Here is a 25746-nt window from a genome sequence, read left to right on the forward strand (position 1 = left end):
AACAGTCCGTTTGCAGTCTTTCCTTTGCCACTCAGAAAACGCTGATAGGCTCCCTCTGTAAGACGCTACATCTCCCTGTTCAGTCCAATAAATAGAAAGTTCAGCTTCAACATTGACAGCTCTAATTTGAAGCAAACTTGAAGCAAAACAGGAGCTCTGCACCTCGAAAAAAAAATTGTCAAATTTAACGAAAAATCCTTTTTTTTTTTCTTTTTAAGAGGTTGTGTTGAGATCTCTTAGCTTCTGCCGACTACGCCAGTGTAAGATTCATGAAAGATGACTCCAGAAGCAGATGTGGGAAAGTAGAAGTAGGTTTAATCTGCAGAGATCCCATCCATGCAGTCTCCAGATAGCAACAGCAGTTACTGTCTGAACCACAACATAGAACACCATGACATCAAGAATGACATAGTAACATTCTGAAGTTAATACCCAATGATAATGGAAGGCACCTCATATGCCATGTCCATGTATCCATGACATACTACACTAATCCTAACATGTTTGCACATTATGGAGCTGAGTGGGATAATGTATGTTATTTACACGGGCGTTTGTTATACAGAGGCCTTGTTAAGTGCAGCCATCGAGAGCCGTCGGCAAGTGCCCTACAGAAACCACAAGCAATGCTTCACAGCCAGCTGATAGGAGATGAACTGACCCTCAATATCTATTTCTATTCACAAATATTAATAAAATAACAATCACAATAAATATTGATCAGTTGTTACGCAGCCTTAGGAATTCTGCTAACCTATTTGACAAGCTTCCAGATTTAATAAAATGTATTAGTATGAAGACAACTAACAAGTGTCACCTCCTTTCTGCTGCCTATTCTTTTTCCTCTTTTTCGCCCCTCTTTATTCCACAAAAATTGTTTATTTTAGTTTACTAACAGTAAAAACATGTAGCCGGGTAATAAACCAATGCTCAGTGGTGAATAAAAACTACATGTATATGAGAGTCCACAAAGCACAAAGGGGCCGTCCTGAGAACGGTGTCACAATATGTTTCAAAACCCACGCTGACATCATCAAACAAAGGAACATTCTAGAATACTGATAGTTGGTGACGGTAAGGTGCTGGGTAAAAAGAACTGCTCTTTTCTCTTCACTGGATGGCCCCTCTAATGAAGGAAAGATGGAAGGTTTTTATAGAGCAGCCAACCTGGGAGTAAGGTATATGGAGGTGCCTGCCGGCCGCAGGAAGATCTGAGGTTCCCTTGATCATACAAACTGTGCTCCTGCATCACCCTAATTGTTTGGAGCTGGTTTATTGTGTTTGTTCTTTTGGAAATGGTCCAAGTGAGGTGCACCAGCGCCAAGTGTTTGATTTTTTTGTGAGACAACTAAGATTAATGAAACATGGTAATAAGGTAAAGCCTGATAAATTAGTCTCATAAGTTTAATCATTATTAGAACATTAGAATGTTGAGCGCTCCATTGCAGACAATGGAGTGCTCTGGGCTTCTACGGGCCGGTAGAAGCACATTCACTGCTGCTGCTTTGAAAAAAGGCCTCTCGGAGCCCAAGGGGCTTTAAATACCCTTGTGCTCCGAGAGGCCTTTGTTTTATTTGTTAGAACATTCTGCCCTCTAGTGGCAGAATGTTCTAATAGCCTTATAGACCTCCGTAGCTGGGCTATACCAGCCATTAAAGTCCAGCTCCCTTGTTAAAGGTCCTAGCCTTCGGCTCTGGCCTTTAACGCTGGAGTGGGCCTTTAATGGCCGGTATAGCCCGCTTCGGCGGGCTATAAGACTATATTAGAACATTGGAATGTTGGGAGCTCCATTGAAAACAATGGAGTGCTCCGGGCTTCTAATGGCTGGTAAAATCCTGAAGCTCCAGCATTCCAATATTTGTCGCTGTGAACAAAGGCCTCATGGAGCCTAAGGAGATTTAAATCCCTTATAGAGCCTGAGGGGATTTAAATCTCCTCGGGCTCATGAGGTCTTTGTTTTATTTGTTAGAAAATTGTGCCCTCTAGTGGTGGAATGCTTTAATAGCCTTAAAGCCCTCCATAGCTGGGCTATACTTGCCATTAAAGGCCCGCTCCCTGGTTAAAGGCCCTCGCCTTCCGCTCAGGCCTTTAACAAGGCAGCAGACCTTAAATGGCCAGTATAGCCCGCTATGGAGTGCTATAACGAAGACTTCAATGGAGTTTATTTATGAAAATGCCTCAATCATGTTGGGTGACATGTCATTCCAGCTGTTATGCTTATGGATGTGTTTGGGTCCCATTCGCTCTTGTATGAACCCCTAAACCTTTTCCTTCTTATGCACCTCATTTCTGACCTCCACTAAAGCCTGAAGTCTGTAGTTGAGTACATCTGCTTACAGACCAATCCTTCACTCTAGGAAGGATCACACCGAGAAATTGAGCTATAAGGCATACTGGTATTTGCACAAAGAAATATTTCTTAGTAAAGTTCCGCTGAGTAGAAAGGGGAGCACAACGTTTTTTTGCCAGTGACGCTTGTGATATTCCCCATTTTCGCAGTTTTTCAAAGGCTGCAAAATTTCATATTTCACCTTCACCGGATTGCAGTATTTTTCTGCATTACAAGATAATATTCGTTCACTAGGGATTTAACTTTATGTGTAATCAAATTCAGTCAAATTGGAAAATTTGTGGCGACTATTTATTTGAAAATTTCATCTCTGGATATCTTTTCAATGAGAAACTGCGAATGTTTGCAGAAGTTTCTCTGCAAGGGCACCTTTTGCAGAGTTTATTTATACACAAAGGCATTACTCTAGAAAAGAACATTAATAGCTTTATGTGAGGTATATCTCATGCATAACCATTTTCTGCTTTGAATTAAAAAAAAAATGAGTGACATCAGTTGTCACAGAGTCTCAGTTTTCCTTTGTAAGTGCAAACAAAACACTTTGCACCCTGTGCAAATTTATGAAATTTTCACAGAACCCTGCAACTACATAGATTGCTAAACAGATGACTCTTGTACATGGCTGTTATGCCCGCTTAGCCATAGTATATATAAAATGTTTTGGGTCTTGTAGAAGGAGTATTAATTATAGGGTGATAATAAGACATCTATGAGATCTGAAATATCACACTCTAGTACCTGTGTTTGTTTTCTCTCCATTTATATTGAGTGAGTGCCTTTACCTTGAAAATGAAAAAGTGAAGAAGGACTTACTGAACAATGTCTCCAGGCGAAGCATGCAGGCGACGAATCCATCAAAGTCAATGAGCAGGTCGTCGGTGGCGTAGCGGTGAGTGATGATCTGCTGCACTGTGTTGTTGAGCGCAAACCCTATGCAGGAAGGAGAAAACCGCTGAGCAGGATGAATAGATAAGTGCTGAGGCAGGTTTAGAAATGACAGCGTAATACAAGGGGACCTGATTGCATTGAGGAAGAGCTTGCACGGCGATGGCGACACGCGCTCTCTTGTAAGTGACCAGGATTCTCACTGTTGGGAAGTAAGCTACTATGGAAGTGAAATATGAATTATTGAAATATTGCTTTCTTTCTTTCTTTTTTCTTTTCTTTCTTTCTTTTTTTTTCTTTCTTTCTTTCTTTCTTTCTTTCTGACTTTGTTTAGTTCTTTCTTTCTTTCTTTCTTTCTTTCTTTCTTTCTTTTGTTCTTTCTTTTCTCTCTTCTCTTCTCTTTCTTTCTTGCTTTCTTTCTTTCATTTTTCCTTTCTTTCTTTCCTCCTTTCTTTCGACACGTGTTTCTTTTATTCTCTACTGTGTTTTATGTAGCACTAACATCTCTCCTTATGGTCATATCGGAGCACATTGTTATAGATATATTAAAATACAAGGAACGTCGTTGATCTGTGCTTATACGCTCAGTTAATACGTTTTCTTTGAGTTATTTGTCGTGAATCCATTATGTGGTCTGTGACTGTTGATCTGATGATAGGTGGGTTGGAGGATAATTACGTAGAGAAAACATCATGCAGAAAATGGCAGAGCAAATGTAAACATTTGAAGTTGATTGAACACATTGAATACTTACATTTTTCCCAGTAACTCTGTTGTTTGCCTGTCATAGAATTGCAGATTTGGACACAATATTTATTAGATTACTGAGCCTTTCTAAACTATCGAAACCTTTCTCAACCTAATCAACAAAATCAACGTGGTACCACTTCCCAATCGACCGTGCCAAGGGCCACATCCGCAACCGTGTCTTCTCAACATTACTAACCATCCAATGTAAATCTCATACCCTTGGACTGGACCAACCATTTCACAATGTCCCTTTCCCTGCTCAACAAAAGAGAACAGAGCTGCAAATCCATCAAAGATTCCTCCTCTGACAACCAACCTAAAGCTTGAATTCATCTCTTGCCCTGCCATCTCCAAATCAGACATCAACAGCCTTCTAACCAACCACAAAGCTTTTGAGGAAAACAAGCTGAACACCCGCATCCTAACTAAAACATTCAAGTGCAAACGAAAACTTTTGGCACCCTTGCACTCTTAAGACTGCCAACAACAAACACTCCATCCACTGCTAGGAAAGAAAATTAATTCTCAAGAGAATTCCAATGACCTTATGCTACTGAGGTCACTCCACACAACACAAACAACTCATCACATCAGTCAAAGCAAAGTACTATAACAACACCATCTATGAAGCTTCCACCAGAAGCAGAACACACAAGACAACCAAGCACCAGATCATGCCAATGTCTGACACTTCTATGTCACTCTACACAGACAGGTGCATTCCCAGGTGAAGACTGATTATGGGAAGTCAGCACTGGTTCCCGACCATAAGAGATGGTGATGGGACACTTTTAAAGCCACCTGTAACATGGAGCACCGCAAGAGGCTCCTAGCAAGACACTGAAAGAGCAGAGAATGAATTATACTCAATATAAAAGGTTTCATAGTGACTTGAGAATAATCAGCGTGAGTTTGTATACGTGAAATGTATTAATTTTACACTCTATGTGCTTACTCTTCTGATGAAGGGTCGAACTGTCACAAAATGGTTTGAAAATCTATGTTATCGTAAACATCTTGAATGTAACTACAAATCTTTGGAATTCAAAATGTTAGGAAAAAGTGTTCAGTTTTGTTGTTGAGGAACTATTAAAGATACTCGCAGTGGAATGTATGGTCATTGTTGTGCAATTTATCCCAAATGAGTGCCCTAACATTTCACAGAGCATGCTCTAGGAGGTGTAAGGTGTAATTCAATATTAATAATAGACAGTAATTTGGAGCAGGATGAATTTCTTTACTAGCAGCTGTCCTTGAGAGTGTGAAACAAACAGGAGAATACAGAAAAAACCCAGATAAAAATACACATGCATGCTTTCAAATACACTGTTATTGGATAATATTTGTCACTCTACTGCGGTGGGTCTTCAAAGCCAAGGGGTCTGCGACTGCTTAGAAAATTAAGTAACTTTAACAGATTAATAAAGTGTATATAAATAAGAAGCAAAATGTACAGTTGAACATTTTAAAACTTTCTGAAAATGGGAGGGAATTTGAAATTGGAGGCTAAAAATGAAGTTGGTGCCCCAGATTCATTCGTGGGAGCAGAGCAAGTGCCTCAAACAGAATATAATATGAACGATGAGTGGCCTCGATAGAATTCTGGAAAGCTCCTACCTTAATATTCAAATATTTATTTTTATATCTGTGTTTTATTATTTGTATGAATGCTTCTTGCTGTTTTTGTGTGTATTGTTTTGCCATTCAAATTTTTGAAAACTCGGGCTGGGGTCCCTAGCTTCCAGTAACGAGTTAGTGGGGGGGGGGGGGTCCCTGGATTCCATTAATGATTCAGTGGGTGCCCCCGGGTTCCAGTAATGATTAAGTGGGGTTCCAGAGACGTCAGAAGGTTAAGAACCACTGCTCTATTGGAAAGAGCGCCAGAGGCCTGATGGTGGAGGACACCATAGCTGTATCTGCCGCCACATTTGTAATGATGAACAATAACAGAAACGCTCGTGGATGCCATTGGAAGACCTCTAGCACCACAGCACACACCCAAAATGTGTAACAACATTTACTGAGATTTTAGTTCTTCATTTGTTTATTTATGTGCACAACTGCAGAGACGTCTCGAATTGAAGTGCAGTACATAGCTTCAAGGCGGAACATATAAGAAGGTTAGCAGGTCAGGCGGCTACAGAAAGAAGAGGTGTAGTGTAGATGTGAGAAAGCATCTGAAAGTTGGCTTTGAGACATATATACAATTAAACACAAGCTATTTACAGAGACATATCAAAACGTCAGGGACCTTTGAGTATAGTTAGACAGAACTTGATTCTCGTTAAGGGCATGAACAACATGTTTTCTGGTTTGTGGTGCGATGCAAGGGGCTGGTCACCTAACACTGCATATATTTACTAGAGGGTGCACTTACCGGCGTCATTGAGGGCTGTCCTCATTTCATGGGCGTTTATCTCTCCTGAACGATCAGTGTCTGCTTTCTTATAAATGTGCTGATGAGGAAAAGGTAGACGAGACAATATGTATTATTTGATGATCTATTTAGTTATGGTGCACAGCCTCAAACAGGTCCCTTCACAGGCACTTCAGAGCACTTTGACAAAATAAAATAGGTAGCAGATGACGCAGAGATGGTCAAGTACATGTCTCCACATCAGCTCTACCTCAAGCCATGGAAATTAAAACTTATGACCATCCTCAACATTTCTGGAGTGGAAGACATGAAAGAAGGTCCCAAGGTAGGAGAATTCCAAGGTAAGAGACAAGAGAGTTGTAAAGGAAGTACATGTGGTTATTAAAAAGTTGTCTTGGTTGAGAATCATCATCATTTTGAAGAGTGACCAATGTAATTTGTCATCACTGATCCATGCATGTGCTTCAATAGAGGCTAACAGCTCTCTAATGGTACTGCTGACATGTATTGAGGTTGGACTACAACAGTCATATTGCATTGTAATCTTGATGGTGAAGGTTGATGTGTCTGCTCAGTATGTTGAGGGTGAGGTGTCTCCACTGTAGGACTAGTGTTGTTTCTCGGTGTCCATGAGTGCAGACAATTGAGCCTTGGATGTCAGGAAATCCCGCTGTGGCATAGAGGTGTGCCTTGCTAGCAATGGCTGCTTGGGGTTCCATGGGGAAGTGTATTGGCTGTCCAACCACTCTCTGCAAAGCGCCCCTCATTTATCAAAGCACTTTGCACATGGTTGACTGAGAAAAACCACACACCAGTCCTACTGACCGCTGTGTGGGGCATGTTGCAAAGAATTCTTGCGCTGCTAGCGTGTTTAGGAGGGGGAATGGCAGTGGATCCCCATGATGGGCTCCAGGGAGACATTCATGGTGAAATGATGTTGTATTTGGTGCCCATATCGAGCCCGTCCATCCTCGGGATCTCAGGCGCACTCATCTTTATGTGTTCCAGCCTTACTCTGGGTCATGGCTCTCATCCTGCATCGCTGCGCCATTTGTGGTCGTTGACAGGTCAAACAGTGGATTTACTGTGTTGTTTTGAATTGTTGTGTTGTTCGTAGTTTTTGTATTGTGTGTTATTTTTTAGAGATTTTCTATCATTCCCCCACTTTCTGGAGCTTTAACCTTTTGACTGGAAGTTTCCTAAGGTGGAACTGCCCACTGGTTTCTCATGAACTCTCATACTTGTAATTCGGTTTTATTTACCATAAGCATTATTTTTGCATGTGATAAACGTCACGTTAGCATATGTGATAAATATTACGTGCAGTTTTTAACTCGTGATCAGATGAGTCAGTAAATTCATGTGCTATTCACCCTGGAATGCAGTAATGGCCACTGAGCCTAATTCACAATCAGGGCCTAAACTGGGTGATTGCAACTCTTTTAAACTCTGACACTAAACTGAAAGACTTTAAAACAAGTAGCCTGTCAAAATGCAAGTGCTGGTGTGTGTACGCCTTTACTGGAAAGGATAAATAGAAACCAGGATGCTGTAAAGGAAATGTTAAGGAGCTCTAGGCCTAGATTTTGCTTTATGCAAAAGTGGCAACCCTGTTCCTCACAGAATGGAGCTGGATTGAAAGTGACTGCAAGGAAAAAATAGATTATTTTCCCTAGCTGGCGTATATTTTGACTATACTCTAGATATTCTGTAGTAAACCGTACATTTTGGGTCCTGTTTTGCACACAGCCATTGGTTCTTGAACAAGACAGTCCTCACAACTTGCAAAAGAACAAACTGCCTGCTTGATTGCTGAAGGAGGGATCATTAGTAGACAGTTAGTGCCCTCTGTTGGATCACTTAGGTATGTCACAACAGATGTATCTTCCTCACAGGGCCAGATTCTGCTAAACAACTTCGAATGCCAGTAGAGGATGCGACGTGTGCGAGAAGAGTTTGCATTGTTTTACATGCCTGGTCACCCCAATACATGGCATTTTAACGGTATGTTTCCATTAATATTTGTCAGTAATAATACAGACTCCCTAAAAGTGCTTAATATGTTGAAATAAATAAGTGCCAGGGCCCTCGTCAAGAGGCAACCGCAGCTTTCACCCACCACCCATTGGCCCTACCAACATTGCCAATGACATACCTACATAACTACTAACCGTCACGGGACTACAAGTCTGACACATCAGACTGTTTCAAGCCCCCCATAGCTATGAGAATAGCTTGGGCTGCAGGTATTTGTTGTGTTTAATGTTTAATGCATGAATAAACAACTGATATTCTGCTCATCTTTAATTTATACAAACAGCCCCACCATGTGGCAGCTGTCATTAGTGCCGGTGTTGACAATTAAGTGCCAGTGCTGAGCACCGGAAAGCACAGGTTCAAATTAAGCACTGCTACCTAATTAGAAAACAAATGAATGTTTGTAAATAATCCATTTGTTGAGTTTGAAACTTCCCGCTGTGCTGTTGACGGTTTTACAGCAAGGCCCGGTTCGGATTTCTGAACTCATCACCATCACTCGGCAGGAGTGGTTCACAACTGCGCCGGCTGAGAGCAATGCCTGAAGCGCCTACGGTGAAGGGGGTTCCAATCGTTTAGATGGGCCCCAACCCCTCAGTGCTCCCAAATTCAGTCTAAGACCACTGAATATCTGTGAGATATATGAAGCTCGGGGGCCTAGTCATTTTGCAGTAATCCACAGGCTGAGAGAGTTTGCGTGCACTCTATGACAGTCCCATATGAGGCTTCAGTAGGATGCGAGGCCTGGATTCTTTCTCACGGTCCAGCTGCGGCCTCCCCGCTGCTTTCCTTCCCCGTCCCCCAGCAGTGCTTTCTTTCTTCCCCCTATGATCCAGATCACCCCGATTCACTCCATCAGCTCTAGTGAATGCCTACTCTCCATATCAGCCTCTCCCATCATTAGGCTGCATCAATACCTGAGCAGCACCATAAGATGTGAACTTTATATAGTGCACATATTATGTAACAGCTCCTGTGACTGGGTACCGGGGCAGGGTGGAGGGAAGTGGGCCGAAGGGAGCTGGAAATTAATGGGAAGGTATTATATTGGGAAAGTATTATCTCAGGAAAGTTATTATCTATTGAAAGTATTATATTGGTAAAGCATTACCTTGGGGAAGTTTCATCTTGAGGAAGTATTATATTTGGAAAGTCTTATCTTGGGAAAGTATTATATTGGGAAACCATTATACTAGGAAGTTATTATCTTTGAAAGTATAATCCTGGAAATTATTATTTTAGGGAAGGTATTGTCTTGGAAAGAATAATCTTGGTAAAGATTATCTTGGAAAGTATTGTCTTGGGAAGGTATTATCTCAGCAAGTATAATCTTGAGAAGGGATTTATTTTAGTAAGTATATTCTTGAGAACGATTATCTTGGAGCGTATTGTCTTGGGAAGGTATTTCCTTGGAAAGTGTAATGTTGGGAAAGATTTTCTTAGAGAGCATTATCTTGGGAAGGTATTATCTTGAAAAGTATAATCGTTAGAAGGATTATCTTGAAAAGTACTAACTTGAGATGCTATTGTTTTAGAAAGTATAACCTTCAGAAGCATTATCTTGGAAATGTTTATCTTGGGAAGGATTATCTTGGAAATGTTTATCTTGGGAAGGATTATCTTGGAAAGTATTATATTAACTGGTGAAGATGAGGGTTTAGCCTGCAGTGGAAAGTGAGGCTGCTGTTGTCTCACCTGACATGCAAAGGTAGTTTTAGCATCAATGTCCAGCATCTGAGGATGGGCTGCCCTTAATGGCAGTGCAATGATAGTAACTATGGGGCTCTGTGCTCTGATTTTCAATTTCCTGTGATGTGGCGGCACCTGCCCTCTGCAGATCCGCTTACCCACCCGTAAGCGCTGCTGGGAGCCCAACATGGAGGGTCTTTCTTTAACCTGACTCAGAGCTGCAGAAATCAGAGCAATTCACATGCTCGGTGTGATGTCAAGTGGGCGCTATTTGAAGACCTCATGAAAGCGGACTCCTGACAGATCCTAACTGCAAATGTGTAGTTGCAGCTGGAGTAAAAGTGCCATGTTGAGACTTTCATCTTGGATTTTACTCTGTGGTGTGACCTGATGGCTTGTATACCTCGAAGAACAAAAGGAGACGCTTTGCTTAGGAGCCACAGAGAGGGCTACCTGGTACTCACTCCATCAGCACTGCCAGTGTGGACTTCATGCAGAGCCAGAGACCAGAACTGCTGAATCCAAATCTGGCAGAAACGCCTTAGCTCCAGCATGTTACACAGCACACTACATCACATTATCTGAAGACACACAGAAGGCAGAACAATTTGTGCCTCAAACCCTTCTGTTGAGAGCCAGCCTTATCAAAAGTAGAGGTTGAGAGCCATATACGAGATGATCAGACGGATCCAATGAAATTGAAGGATGAGTGTCAGATGATGACAAGACACAGGGACCTTCTTGGGGCTGAGGACTTCTTCAGGACATTTCTTGCAGTCTTATGGACACAGAGAGACACAGCTCCATGTGTGATATTCTGGAAACACTTGAATGGATCTTTGGAAGTCTGAACCTGGATCAGAAATGTTTATCACTATTTAGTCTAAACAAAGAATGTGATTGGTCAGGCAACAGACAAATTCCATAAACTCGTCAGACAATAAAAAACAATACTGAAATGGGTCAGATAGCAAACAATTATTGAAATTCATCAGGCAGCAAACACATTCCTGAAGTTGGACAGGCAACAGACAAATTGTTCAATTCGGCAGACAATAAACAAACCAATCAGGCATCAAACACATTAATGAAATTCTACAGGCAGTAGACACATTACTCAGTTAACGAGTCACTTAAGAAATACTTACCACTGCGACAGAAAAACAGCAAGAAAAAAATAAACTTTAACAGAAAATTCCTACAATAGGCTATTGAAACAATTATCCAGGAAGGAATAACAACAGAGCAGCATCGTTTCCTCGTGAGTCAATCAAACTATGTTGTTTATTTGTGATTGTTTTTCAATTCTTTATTTGGTTTGAAGCATTATAAAAAAAATAGCTCCATGTGTTTATTTTTGTGTGTGATCCCAACAAATTAGGGTGGGTTTTCACTGGACTGAAGTGGGATTAAATAATTGCTTTTAATTTCGGGAGAAGACTTTCCTTTTCGAAGTGCGAGGTGTAGGGCTTGGAGCAGCAGCCGGGTTTGTTGGATTGACTGTGATTTTCCCGGATAGCAGCTTTAAGGTATGGATGGAAACGTGGGTGTTCCAACGGGAGAAACAAGGAGGTGATCTCTAAGGATGTGGTACACCCACAAATGTGAAACTTTATGGTAGTCACTAACTTTCCTATTTGTTTTCACATCCAATGTGCACATTTTAAGGGCAGAAATATCAGAAATTACTGTGCAAACTGGGCGGCCAAACAAACAGCCAAACACTCCAGGAAGTGTTGGGAAAGAATGTTTCGAACACAATTAAAATGTTTCCTGCCACAGAAGGGAAGAGAAATAAGTTTCATGTTCTAATGCAAATTTCTGCGATACTTACTCCTGCGGGTGACCTGCAGGAGTAAGTGTAGCACAACAAGAGTGCTTGGGGAGACCTAAGGCTTCCACGAGTACTCCTGGAGAGAGATCCATGAAGTACAGATGTACGACTTCTAGATATAGCTGTGAGAATACTCCCCTAAATAAATAAGATGGGCGCCTTTAAAGCCTTGCTATATTTTGCTTGTGGTTGCACAATAAAAATGAATAAACTTAAAGGAGAAACATTGTTAACATCAAAATGGTCAAGGAGCTGACAAGAATCATTGCTAAAGGCTTAGGACACATGATCTTTACTCAAAGCCTATGGGAAGTCTCAGGGTAGGACCCAATTCACTAAATCATTTCTTTGTGTAATTTAATGAGTTCAGAAGTGAAAATTCACTTTTGAAATTTACAAAATGCGAATTTGAACTTGTAAAGGGAATTACTCATGTATTATGTTAACCCATAAAGTGAAATGTATATATTGAGACCTCTCCTACAGGTGGGATTTGGGCATTCTATGTCAGGAGTACTTTGGATAGTTTGGGCACAACTACAGACTCACAGATTTGTGGGTAATCACATATTCAACTTCCCCACCATTCATTCACACTTTGGAAACGGTCGTAGATTTATACTGTCAGGTGCAGGCGTACATTTGTTTCCAATCGGGGATTGCGAAGGGAAATTCCCTCAGAACTGTTGGGGATAATCAGTTCCTCCACAAACAAAAATATTTTGCTATTGGAAAATTTCTTTAAAAAAAATGCAATTGGAATAGATGGGACCGAGAATTGGGGAGAACTCTGAGCCAGAAGGAGTGGGAGGATGTATATTACAGGGCGAGACATTCTGCATATCATATGGGGCTCACGGAAACTCTCACTAAGATTGTGACGTACTGGTATTACACCCCGGAGCGATTGCACCAGATGGATCAGGGGCGGGAGGCACGATGCTGGCGGGGTTGTGGAGGGGTGGGTAGTCTCACCCATGTCTTGTGGGAATGTGCCCAGCTCAGATCCTACTGGCAGCAAGTGTTAGATGAAATTGACAAGCATTTTGAGACAGAGATACCACGCTTTCCGGCATATGTGCTTCTTGGTCTACCCAACCCCTTGACTTATCCGCTGCGGTCCCGCAGGGGTCGACTGATGGCTATTGCACTGGGGTCTGCTATCCAGAATATTCTCAGTCATTGGGGCACTCCTCAGGGGCCGACTTTTACGGGGTGGTTGTATCGTCTATGGTACGTCTTGGGTATGGAAAAACTAGCGCTGTCTATGAAGGGGGAGGGGGAGAAATTTGGAGAGTTGTGGCGGCCCTTCCTGTCGATTTTGGCCGTTGAATTTAGGGAAGTCACTTGCCCCAGATACTTGAGATTGCTGCGCATAGCGGAACCTTCGGAGGAAGGAGGGCACTAGCAGCGCAATGGGGGGCTGGGAACGACGCGGAGCACGGGGAGGGGTGGGGGAGGGTCCAGGGGGGGGGTTTTACCCTTTTGGGGGGGAATAGGGTTTGTTATGTGTGGAATGTACAAGAAGCGGGGTCATAGCATGGTATTGCGCAGCTCCTGTGCATGATGCCTACGTGAGTCATGAAGCTGACTGGCCCGGTAGGGGTTTGTGTTTTAGCCTGTATGAGAGCTGGTACATGCTTCTATTTATGTAAAAACTGCAATAAAAACATTTAAACCATAAAAAAAAATGCAATTGCACTAATAAAATAACATTTACACAGTTCTAGGCTATGAACAAGTACACCTAACGGACTGCCTTTGCGTAGATGTAATTGGGAATTCACAACACGTTTTAAGCCATACTTCTAGAAACCACTGTCACAATTTTCCAGAGCACCTTTGGAAACCTTTGTGAATTCTAAATATTCATAAATCTGTGCCCTTGAGATGGAGTAAATGTCCCGGTGCAGAATTAAGATTTGTTTTTAGAATTAGGTACATGGGTGGAAAATAGTAACTTTGTTTTTTGCGGCCAAGAAAGAGAGAAGGGCCGGGATTGAGCAGAACTTCTGGATTTCTGGATTGTTGTAGGATGGAGAAGGCGGGACATGCTGGAATCTGACATGAGAGTACTTACGATATACTTCTGAATCTTCAGCCACAGGACCTTGAATTCTGTGACATCCAGGGTTCCTGTTCCACGATCCTTTAGTTTGTTGTTAAGGCTCAAATGCGTGTTTGCTAAATGTGGCAGTGAACGCTCCTAAGGACTCATTTAAAGCACGAGTTAGAGCATACATTTAAGCCAGGCGGCCTGCCAACCTCCTCTGTAAGTGCTGCTTGCTGGATCCTCCAAGAAGGGCTTCAATAGGTAATGCATGCAAGTCATACACAGCTAGAATTCTCTCATCCCTGCGTCTAGTTCAGATGTTTTTAGGTCTCGCGCCTAGCGTTGCAGTGCTTTTGTTTTCGTCGGCTGCAATTGGCTTTTGCGTGCATCTTTTTAAAAAGGACAGCATGCAATTGGTTCAAGGTGGGTGCATGTCCCAGCTTCCTTTAGAAATGTAACCGCCCATGGCCTATTGGTGTCTGTTACGCGCAGCAGCGGCATCTGGTTTTAATCATAAACATGTGTTTATAATTAGCGCGCGTTCGCTTTGCTGCCACGCTCCCTCACCCCCCGCTCCTCTGTGGTGCACGCGCACCACTGGTTTCAATTCCGTGCTTGTTTTAACAAACTCGGCGGCATCGTAGAACTGGGGCTGAAACCTTGAATTTCAAGTAAAATTGTTGTAGGTACTGAACATCTACGTTTTAGACATTTACTGAGCATTTACAATTGAAAAAAATAGTTTTGTATTTTGATGTTTTCTAATATACACATATCATTCTGGCACTGCTAACGTTTATTCCATTAAGCGTAACATTAACAAATTCATCACATTCAATGCACATATTTGATTTACGTTCTTAATTAATTCAGCTACTTATTTTACTTTATGATTTAAATTAAAGATGGATTGCTTGCGCAAAAAGACCTCGCGATATTTTAAAGTCCTCATGCCGATCCCATAGTGAGTGAGACATGGCATCTAGAGCTGAGAGGAGTCTAAATGCAATCCGCGGGGAATCTTCGCCATCCTGTCTAGAAATCCTGCGGTTTAGTTTATCCAGAGAACAAGATCATTCTCCCAGCCAGGACCTTCTATGTTGACTAACTTGTTTGAGTTTTGGTTCTGCAGGAGTTTGGAGTGAAATAGGGCTATGGCTGTCAATATTAAGGTGGCTTCGGTGCCTGTGCCTATTTGTTATCACCATTGCTCTGATTGGTTTGGTTGTTTATTCTCTGCATCGCTTTTTAGGTCTCGCCTGAGCCAGCGCTTTAGCGCTGCTCTCGCGAGAGCTTTTGTAATTGGGGATTCTGGAAGTGCAAACGAGTGCTTTCAGGCCTCCAAATACAGTGCATGTGCGCCGGGCGCGCGCACCCTTTGCTTTCACTTTCGCGGCCGCACGGCCGCTTTGATGTTTGATCACGATCGCGATCACTTTCACTTTTGCGGCCGCACGGCTGCTTGTTTTGTCTTCTTTCTCTCTTTTGCTTCCTTTCCTCCCTCATGACTCTATCCCTCCCTTGCTTCCCTTCCACCCTCCATGAATGCCTCTCCTTTACTTTCTTTCCTTCCTCCATGCCTCTATCGTTCCCCTCCTTCCCTTCCTTACTCTTTCCATGCCTGTACCTCACGCTTGTTCTTTGAAGCCAACTGGTTGTTATTTATTAACTTATTTTTATCCTCGGCAGTGTGGCAGCTTCTTGCGGAAAGGCGCGGTGTAAAAGTTCATTTTCCGTCTCTCAGACCCACCCACCGAAAAAACAGCTTCCCATTTCATTGCAACTATGATTTGATGCGTGATAGATCGCCTGTCATCCGGCTGCCTTTCATCTATTCAGTCTTGTTTGAAATCAATAAATCACTCACCATGGTAACCCAGGCAAGAGTGACACAGGGCTTGCCCTCTAGATACTGTGATCCAGACAGGCACAATTATTATCTTGTTTTAAGAGGTAACTTTTGAAGGTACTGGGGAAAGCGAGGACCGAAGTCGATTTGCACCGGGATACGGTATTCTCGTCTCTATTCTTAGCTTGCTCCTACGCTGCTAGCGTAGTGATGGCATACGCTCGCCGAAGCTGGGTTGGGAGCCTCACACTTTTTGCGCAGGAACAGGTCATTCTGCTGAGTCAGAGGACGATTCTGGCGCTAGCTAGTCTGAGAATAGCTGTATGGTGTAATTCTTTCCCCGCAGGCTGCAGGCGGATCCCCCTGCGGGGTGAGTGGAGCCCCGTCCGAAAACAATATCATGGTGTGGTATGCTGTCATCTTCGGGTAAGATGTTTTCTCCAGCGCTTGCTACTTCATTAGCCACTATAATGTCCGTCTACTTGCTGTGTGTCCCTACTCCCTTGAGCTGACCCTCACCTACTTTGGATGTTTGGGCACGCGTGCTTCACTTGCTCAGTCAGTCGAATTACATATAGGATTTACCCCATTACAAATTTCAGAAGCTGTCAGTGAGTGAAGTACTGCAACTTGTGTCATGCGCAGTATGACTGGTATTTTCTTCACAAAAGTGACAATCCTAGCCTCGTACCACTGCTGCTGGGCTTTAATGCCCACGTTTACCTGCTGTAATTTTCTAAACTCTACCTCTGTTATTATTATTTAATTTACAGATCCTCTCCATGTCCTGTATGTGACTGACCATCTGTGCTTCCCTGCCCCTACCTCTGCTCTATATATGCCTTGACTGTTTTCAATTGGTTCCCTCTGTAATGCTTTTTCTACCCCTATGCTATTGTGTTCCTTATCCCATCTTATGAAACTTCCCTGACACTGCTTTTAATCTTTTCTTCCTGCTGCAGTTATATGCAACCTTCCTCTGTGTTTGGACTTCAGGGACTCCCACCCCCAGCTTGGACTGTAGTTCACCCCTGTGCTCAGACTTAAGAGGTCCCTTAATTACCCTCTGCCTCCTCCCCATGTGCCCCACTCTTGGTTTTAATGTCTCCACCCTCTGTGCTTTTAACCTCAGTGTCCACGCCTTTCTCACTTAGACTTCACTGTCCTCCTTCACTTCTCAGTTGATGTTTTTAGTCTGTGTAAGTTAATTAACTCAGCCTAGCCAGTCGTGAGAACCATTATCCACGACGATATTTGCGATGTCACACTCAAAAGTGCAGCCTGTTGTTTCTGTGAAAGATCCAGACGTCAAGAAGTGTATGCATAGCTGCATTGATTTGCTTTATTTTACCTACATTGCCGTTTACACTCTGTAAGTAATGCAGGAAGGGAGGTTCAGGGAGGAACGGTGGAAAAGGCTTAAGAAGGAAGGCACAGAAGGGATTGTTTATAGAATAAACATTGCGAAAAGCATTTACAATGCAATATGGCATTGTAAATGACAATGCCTTTTATGTATGTGTTAAGAAAACGTGCAAAGTACAAAGTGCATGTTTACGCACTGCTTGCAGGTTTTCAAAACACATAAATGAAAGGCATTGTCATTTACAATGCCAATAGCTCAAATCTCGCAAATGCGAGACCTATTGCATTGCAAATGCTTGTTGTACATCTCGCGTTATTGGAAGAAAAAAAACAGAGCACTTTACAATGGTGCGAAACGGGCTAGCATGTTGCTGCAATAATGATGATTGGAGGACACCTTTGAATTCATTATGAACTTTATTTGAATTCTGAGCAACGAAAAGTACTGAATTTTAAGCCTACAGAAAAGTATAGCAACCTGCCTGCTTTGCACTTTTAATTTTTTTTATTTCATTCTCCAGTTAATCCCTAAAAATGGTGCGCTACTCGCTCGAACCAGAGTACCCAACTAAATGTAAGTCACATTTGCGTGTATGTCTCGTATTTAGTATTGTCGTCCGTAGTGAAAGTGCCGCATGGAGGGCTTGTAAAAACAAGCATTTGCTATGCAATAGATCTTGCATTTTTTCAACTTTGACCTATTGGTATTGTAAATGACAATGCCTATAATTTGTTCTTTTTTAAACACATAAATAACAGGCATTATCATTCACAATGCCAATGGCTCAAAATCTCGCAATTGCGAGACCTATTGTATTGCAAATGCTTGTTATACATAACCTCTGCTTTAGGAACGATGGCCAGAAGAAAAACTGCAAAAGAATGCATCTAGAGGATTGGGGATGGCCACACGTCCCAGGATTCGTTATTCCATGAATCTACTCCTGTATGTGTATGCCGATTTACACGTGGTCAATGGCATTGCACAGGATGTCTGTGGTGCCCACAGTGACGTAATGAAACTTGAGGGGGCCCCCCTACACTCCGGACTCAGTCAGGAGCTCTCAGTCCAGGGGCCCCCACACGTGCTCTGGACCCAGACAGGAGCTCCCAGTCCAGGGGCCCCCACACGCTCTGGACCCAGCCAGGAGGTCTCAGTCCAGGGACCCCCATACGCTCTGGACCCAGTCAGCTGCTCTCAGTCCAGGGGCCCCACCACGCTCTGGACCCAGCCAGGAGCTCTCAGTCCAGGGGCCCCCACACGCTCTGGACCCAGTCAGGAGCACTCAGTCCAGGAGCCCCCACATGCTCTGGACCCAGTCAGGAGCTCTCAGTCCAGGAGCCCCCACACGCACTGGACCCAGTCAGGAGCTCTCAGTCCAAGGGCCCCCACACGCTCTGGACCCAGTCAGGAGCTCTCAGTCCAGGAGTCCCCACAAGCTCTGGACCCAGGCAGGAGCTCTCAGTCCAGGGGCCCCTCCCACCCCCACATCGCAGGGGCTGCAGGGGATATTGTTATGCCACTGGGTGACCAGGAACACCACTACCGGGCTGGCAGTCTTGGTGGGCACTTGTCCTAGGTCCTATCGAGGGTCTCCTTTAAGGCAGAATCGTCTTTCTAGAATTTTGCTTTCTTTAGATGATGTCAGCTGGTGTTTTGAGATGTATTGTGACATTAACCGGACGGCCCCTTAAATTCGCAATCTCTTCGATGTTTCACGTCAGATGGCTGCTTGTGTCTCACTCATCTCCCTCATTAACTCATGCTATGAGGAAGCCCTGGGCATCTCTATTTCCTTTGGCTGCATGTCCCTGTTTCAAAGCTGCCTCCATGTCGCGCCCTGTGGTGGCCAATAGACTCAGCACCTGTGGTACCCACTCCAGTCCCCCATTATCTTCGTGTATATGTGACCGACATGTCAGTAGGAAGAAACTGATGTTCTTATTTTGGATTTTCTCCAAAATGAGTTTTAGCCGAAACTTCAACCGCCTGTCATGATTGCAAAAAGCAATGCCCTACACTGTTAAAACAGCCATTGAAGTCAGAGCTCTAAGGTTGATGGGCTTCCATGGCCTACGGAGAGCCCACCCGATCCTACCAGGGCAGCCCACTGTACTCTCTCATCACCCGCCCTTGGTTTTTACAAGTCTCCTCAACCATGACACTTGAAATTTATCTTTATCTATTTTTCCTTCCCGAGGGCCCAAAATATCTGATTGTACATTCCTACTAGCATTCCAACCACCTCCTTCCCAACCGGCTGCTGTCTGATCCTTCCAATATTCATGTACATTAACGCCCATCCATGTATGTTATCGATCCACACATGTCAGCGGAGCATTAAACTTTAGCCTCAACTTTTGGCTGACCACATTTGTCTGTGTCTTTTCGTTTTGATTCTTTGTTTGTGGTCCTGCTCATCCAATGGTCATACTGTTATCCTGGCTACCTGTAATGAGTGCACACCTGCAGATTACCCATCTATTACTCCCAGGTAAACTTTAAAGAGGATTTACTGTTCCTGCAGTCCTCTTGTACATCCCTGATGGTTCACTTCATCACTCCTAAAAGAGATAATTTTGAGTATTTTCTATGACTTGCTGCATCTCATGCATGCTATGTGGCTGCTGTTCAGTGGACCTATGTGGCATTTATGCGGGCTGCCTGTAACCAGCCATGGCGATGTGTGGCTCTCCTCTCCCTCCTGGGTGGACCTTACAGAGCTTTCCCTCTAGTTGCCCTCTGCTGCCAGAGAAGTGATTCACAGCATGATCTGTGCTTGCTTCTCTCGTGTGCAGACCTGTGGTGTACTCCTCATCACTTCCGCAGGGACTGTAATATTGACAACACATACCATCTTTAACTGCCTGCAGCACATGTCAGGGGTTTGCTCACCTGTTGCTCTAGGGGCATTATCTAGAGCATCAGCCACAACTGCCTGCAGCCAGGACATGACTTGGGCTGCGCCTCACCACTTCTGGGCGGCTCCTATAAAGACCCCCTATAGAAAGAACAAAAATCTCTTGCTTCTTTTCCCGACATTCCATGGGTAGGCCTCATGACCTAAGGCATGATAAGAGCACCACTCTCATCACTCATACACAACACCACAACGCTTTCACACAGGCCACACTTCAATACGACAGTCGTCGAACCAAGCATGGTCCTATGGGGTAGTGCGCTACCTGTCCCCTACTGTGCTTAGCTGGGGTATGAAGTAATATATAAGTGCAAATACAATGCATAGCAAATCTTTTGCATTATCTCTGCCTTTACCAGCTGGCTTTTCCCACTGATGTGTTCCACATTCCATTATAAGAGTCCACGGCCCCTACCATTTACTACAGCGCCCCCTGCTGCCAGTGGCACTGAGCTCTGGCATGGACTTCTTCACCCTGGCAGCAGATAGCGGGTGCCCTCACCTGGGTGGGAGCAAATAGTCCAATGTACACATTTTTGCCTCCTTGTGGACACACCCACTTTGTTGCATTCTTTTGATTAAACATCTGGACTAGAACTAGAGAAGCCCGTGGTCCTTGATTATTCAGTTGTTAAAGGCTGTCCAGGTAAGACTATATTGTAAGATAAAGCAACATTTGAAGGATACATCCAACAGGCTGATCATTTCCCTGCAGCAAGCCAGCGTGAACCCATCTGTTTTGATATCTGGTCCTAGAAAGAGAAATTCACATTCGATCAGGTACAATTAATGAGGCTAGAAGCAAACAGTTTCTGTAGAAGACGTCCTCTTCAGATGGCTGGTTACCTTTGCATTCCCTGGACCTGTAGAGTCACCATTTCACTTCAAGTTGTTCAATATTTACACGTGAAAGATCTAAAGTGACTATCCTTTAACAAATGCACCTCTAAGGGATGCAAGATTGACATGCATCGGAGAAATGTAAGAAGGTAAAACCACCACAACAGATGCATCAGCAGGAAAGTAGTGTGGTAGCAGCACTATACTTGAAGCATCATCACAGAATGTAAGAAGGCAACACTTCTACAATAGATTATTCAACACGGGGTATATATGTGTGGAATCCGACACACTAAGAGCACGTAATCACAGCTAAACTTAGTATTGTGGACACATTTGGAGTAGCATCTAGTTCACAATTGACTGATTAAGGACCTGGATTGTTTCTTTACGCATTTGTTATGTGTCTTAGAACCGCTGCTTTTGTTGAAATTGGTAAATGGAACGTTTGGCTTTTGCACCAATGGAACTTTTATTTAATTGACGTTGAGAACTTTATTAGCCCTGAAGAAGTCCATTTTGACGAAGCACGTCTTGGCTGTATCTCTCTTGAGCATCATACATGATTGTACCATACTGTGCTGTTAATATCAAGCTCAATTTATATCACAGAACCATTATATTCAGAACACAGCATATATTTACAGGAGAATCTTTATGTACTGCTGCTCCAATCGTGTTTCGCACTAATTGCACCATTTATTTGGCTGTATCCCATCATATTAAGACTGTATACACATATTTGTATTTCATGTATTGTTTTTTATAAAGAAACAGTTTGAATAAATGTGATATTGTTTACACTGAGGCATATTGTGTATAACATGTTTGTTGTGGTCCAGACAAATTTGGATTTCTAATAGGGGTGGATGCCGGTAAACTGTGCCAAGCGGTTGACAGAGGTTTTGCCGAACTCCGCTATCGAAGCAGAGTGCGGAGTGGGCAAAACTCAGTGAACTCCACCGGAGGAGAGAAGTTTACCACCCACCCCTAATTTCTAAAAATGTGACAACACTGCTAAAGATGCATCAGCTGTAATGAAGGAAGGTGACCGCACCACCACAGATGCTTTAGCATAAATGCAAGTTGCTAACATGACTACAACAGCTGCATCAGCAAGGAATGTAAGAAGGTGACGACCTTGCAACAGATGCATCAGCAAGGAAGACGACCTTGCAACAGATGCATCAGCAAGGAATGTAAGAAGGTGACGACCTTGCAACAGATGCATCAGCAAGGAATGTAGGATGGTGACGACCTTGCAACAGATGCATCAGCAAGGAATGTAAGAAGGTGTCTCCACTACATAGATGCATCAGCAAGGAATGTAAGAAGGTGACGACCTTGCAACAGATGCATCAGCAAGGAATGTAAGAAGGTGACTCCACTACATAGATGCATCAGCAAGGAATGTAAGAAGGTGACTCCACTACATAGATGCATCAGCACGGAATGTAAGAAGGTGACGGCCTTGCAACAGATGCATCAGCAAGGAATGTAAGAAGGTGTCTCCACTACATAGATGCATCAGCAAGGAATGTAAGAAGGTGACGACCTTGCAACAGATGCATCAGCAAGGAATGTAAGAAGGTGACTCCACTACATAGATGCATCAGCAATGAATGTAAGAAGGTGACGGCCTTGCAACAGATGCATCAGCAAGGAATGTAAGAAGGTGACTCCACTACATAGATGCATCAGCAATGAATGTAAGAAGGTGAAGGCCTTGCAACAGATGCATCAGCAAGGAATGTAAGAAGGTGACTCCACTACATAGATGCATCAGCAATTAATGTAAGAAGGTGAAGGCCTTGCAACAGATGCATCAGCAAGGAATGTAAGAAGGTGACTCCACTACATAGATGCATCAGCAAGGAATGTAAGAAGGTGACGGCCTTGCAACAGATGCATCAGCAAGGAATGTAAGAAGGTGACGACCTTGCAACAGATGCATCAGCAAGGAATGTAAGAAGGTGTCTCCACTACATAGATGCATCAGCAAGGAATGTAAGAAGGTGACGGCCTTGCAACCGATGCATCAGCAAGGAATGTAAGAAGGTGACTCCACTACATAGATGCATCAGCAATGAATGTAAGAAGGTGACGGCCTTGCAACAGATGCATCAGCAAGGAATGTAAAAAGGTGACTCCACTACATAGATGCATCAGCAAGGAATGTAAGAAGGTGACTCCACTATATAGATGCATCAGCAAGGAAAGTCTGAATTGAACACTATAGCAACACTTAACACCAGCAGGAATGCAACAGATGCATCAGCAAAGAATGTAAGATGACGACTCTATGGCTACAGATGCATAAACACAAATCTAAGAAGGTGATTTGATGGCAACTGCAACAGCAAGAAATGTAAGAAGAAGTTGACATCACTGCAACAGATGCATCAGAAGAATTATAAGAGGGTGACACCACTACAAAAGATGCATCCGCAAGGAGTGTAAGAAGGAACACCGCTCTAATAGTGCATCAGCAAGGAATTGGGAAAATAACACCACTTCAACAGATGGATCAGCAAGGAATGTAAATATTTGACACCACCACAAAAGATGCAGTATCAGAAATGTAGGAAGGTGGCACCTCTGCAATGAATGTATGATGTTACAATGCATACATTTACAACGCATGCCTTTACAATGCAGTTTTTACATCGCAACATCCTTTACAATGCATACATTTACATTGCATGCCACTACAACACATTTTTTTAAACTACATTTACAACGCATTCCATTACATCGCATTATACCTTTAGAACGCATACCATTACAATGCATACCATTACATTGTATTTAAGGTAAGTGTTGGCTAGTGTAGGGGTATAAATTACTATTTTAACTCCAGGGGGTGCAACAGTAGGGTAAATGTTGGATAGTGAAGGGGTAAAAATTACTATTCTAACTCCAGGGGGTGCAACAGTAGGGTAAGTGTTGGATAGTGTAGGGGTAAAAATTACTATTCTAACCCCAAGGGAGCAACAGTAGAATAAGTGTTGGATAGTGTAGGGGTACTATGCGTTGTATTGGTATGCATTGTAATGACATGCGATGTAATGCCTGCGTTGTAGTGACATGCGTTGTAGTGTCATGCGTTTTAGTGACATGCAATGTAATGGCTGCGTTGTAGTGACATGCGTTGTAAAGGATGTTGCGTTGTAAATGTAGTACGAAGTAATGACTGTGTTGTAAAGGTTGTTTCCCCTCTGAAACAGTTGCATCTGCAAAGAATGGATGAATGTGACAAAGGGATGGCTTTAGTGTTGGTGGCACCCAGGGTGACAATCTTTGTTAGCATCACTCTCCCCCCCCCCCCCGGCCCTGGTTACATCCTCCACTGATAGCCTCACTGAGTTAGCCTGGCGGCTAGAGTGGTCGACATCGAAGCTGCGGAACTGAGTTCGAGCCTCGGCAGGGATGCTCAACACCCTGTGATTCTGGGCAAATCATTTAATCACCCAGTGTCTAACAAAAATGAATGTGTCCATCTGTAACGCAACTGGTGCCCATGTGGAGCGCTCTGATACCGGATATTTTCGAGTCGAGTTCACTCTATATAAAACTCTAAAAAGAAAATGTTTAAAGGTGCATCTATCCTTAGCCATCCTGACACATATTTTTCTTTTATAGCACTACTCATGTTGATGTAGGGTGTCAAAGCGCTTTACATCACACACATATTATACAGACACAATGAATGACTATATAAACCAATGTATAGGAAAGGCTAAAAAAGACAATGAGGGCCTCAATGTCTAGGAGTCACATGACACCCACAATGGTAGGCATTATATGTTAGGAGTGCTTCATCTGAAATAAAGGGGCAGATTTACTAAACTTCCATGTAACATGACACAGTCACCAACGTTGCTGCTCTATGGTCAGTGAAAAGGAGACAACACTATAGCGACATCTCCACCACTAAGACATGGTGTTGTTACTCTTTCCCCTAATAATAGCATACCTTAAACTGCCTTGCACTAACACAAACATCCTTGCACCATGGTGCAAAGGTGTGTACATGGTACTGGAAGGGCAACTTTTGGTTTTGTACTGGAAAGATTTCAGCTACAGTTATGCCTGCTTCGACGCATACCGCTTTCTACCAATTATAACAGACAGGGATTAGGGTGTTTTGACACCATATTGAGTTTCAAATATCGTGTGGACAAAATATTGTGTCAAGAATATTGAGGACAAAAATACTGTGATGGTGCGTTTTTATGGATAAGAAAAGAGTTTCTATATATAACCATGTATATGTACCTTAACAATATATATATCTCTTCAAGGTATGTAGATGTGGCACTAAGAATAGCAAACCTATACTTACCTATTTGCACTTACCTTCTTGATATTTTGGTTCACAATATTTTTTATACGATATTCTGTCCACACAATATTTTAACTTTGTTATTATATCAGACAATCCAAGGATGAGCCTCAAAATCTATGGGTCGTTGCATGGAATGTCCATGTACCATCCCTGGTATGTCCCCTCGACACATAGTTGAGCATAGTGCTACTGCACGTTACTTTAGTGCTACTTTATCACACAATTCAAGATTTGTGCTGGAAGCAAATCCAAAACAACAGATTGAGCCAGATTTGTGTCACTTTGTTGATGCAAATCAGGCACAAAGTGTTAGTAAATCTGCCCCACAAACTTGGGATATAAAATGTGACATAGTAGTTGGGGTTGTCTATACTAATAAGAATGTATTACTACTCTCAGGAATCCTTTTTTGCTACCTTAAAAAGATGAAAGGCTGAGAAAAAACCCA

At 43.0% G+C, this 25746-nt stretch overlaps 1 protein-coding gene across 1 annotated transcript in view; it reads right to left on the reverse strand.

The window, feature by feature from the left end:
- Positions 1–25746, reverse strand: part of CAPN8 (calpain 8) — a 194455-nt gene that overhangs the window by 24368 nt on the left and 144341 nt on the right. The window contains exons 16-19 of the mRNA XM_085612992.1: positions 20798–20862; positions 14003–14071; positions 6363–6441; positions 3164–3280 (exon numbers count right to left, since the gene is read on the reverse strand). Coding sequence (XP_085469118.1) covers positions 3164–3280; positions 6363–6441; positions 14003–14071; positions 20798–20862 — 330 coding nt within the window. The remainder of the gene's footprint in view (positions 1–3163; positions 3281–6362; positions 6442–14002; positions 14072–20797; positions 20863–25746) is intronic.

The sequence above is a fragment of the Triturus cristatus genome, chromosome 6, assembly GCF_964204655.1.
Source record: "Triturus cristatus chromosome 6, aTriCri1.1, whole genome shotgun sequence".
In the NCBI taxonomy this organism is placed as follows: domain Eukaryota; kingdom Metazoa; phylum Chordata; class Amphibia; order Caudata; family Salamandridae; genus Triturus; species Triturus cristatus.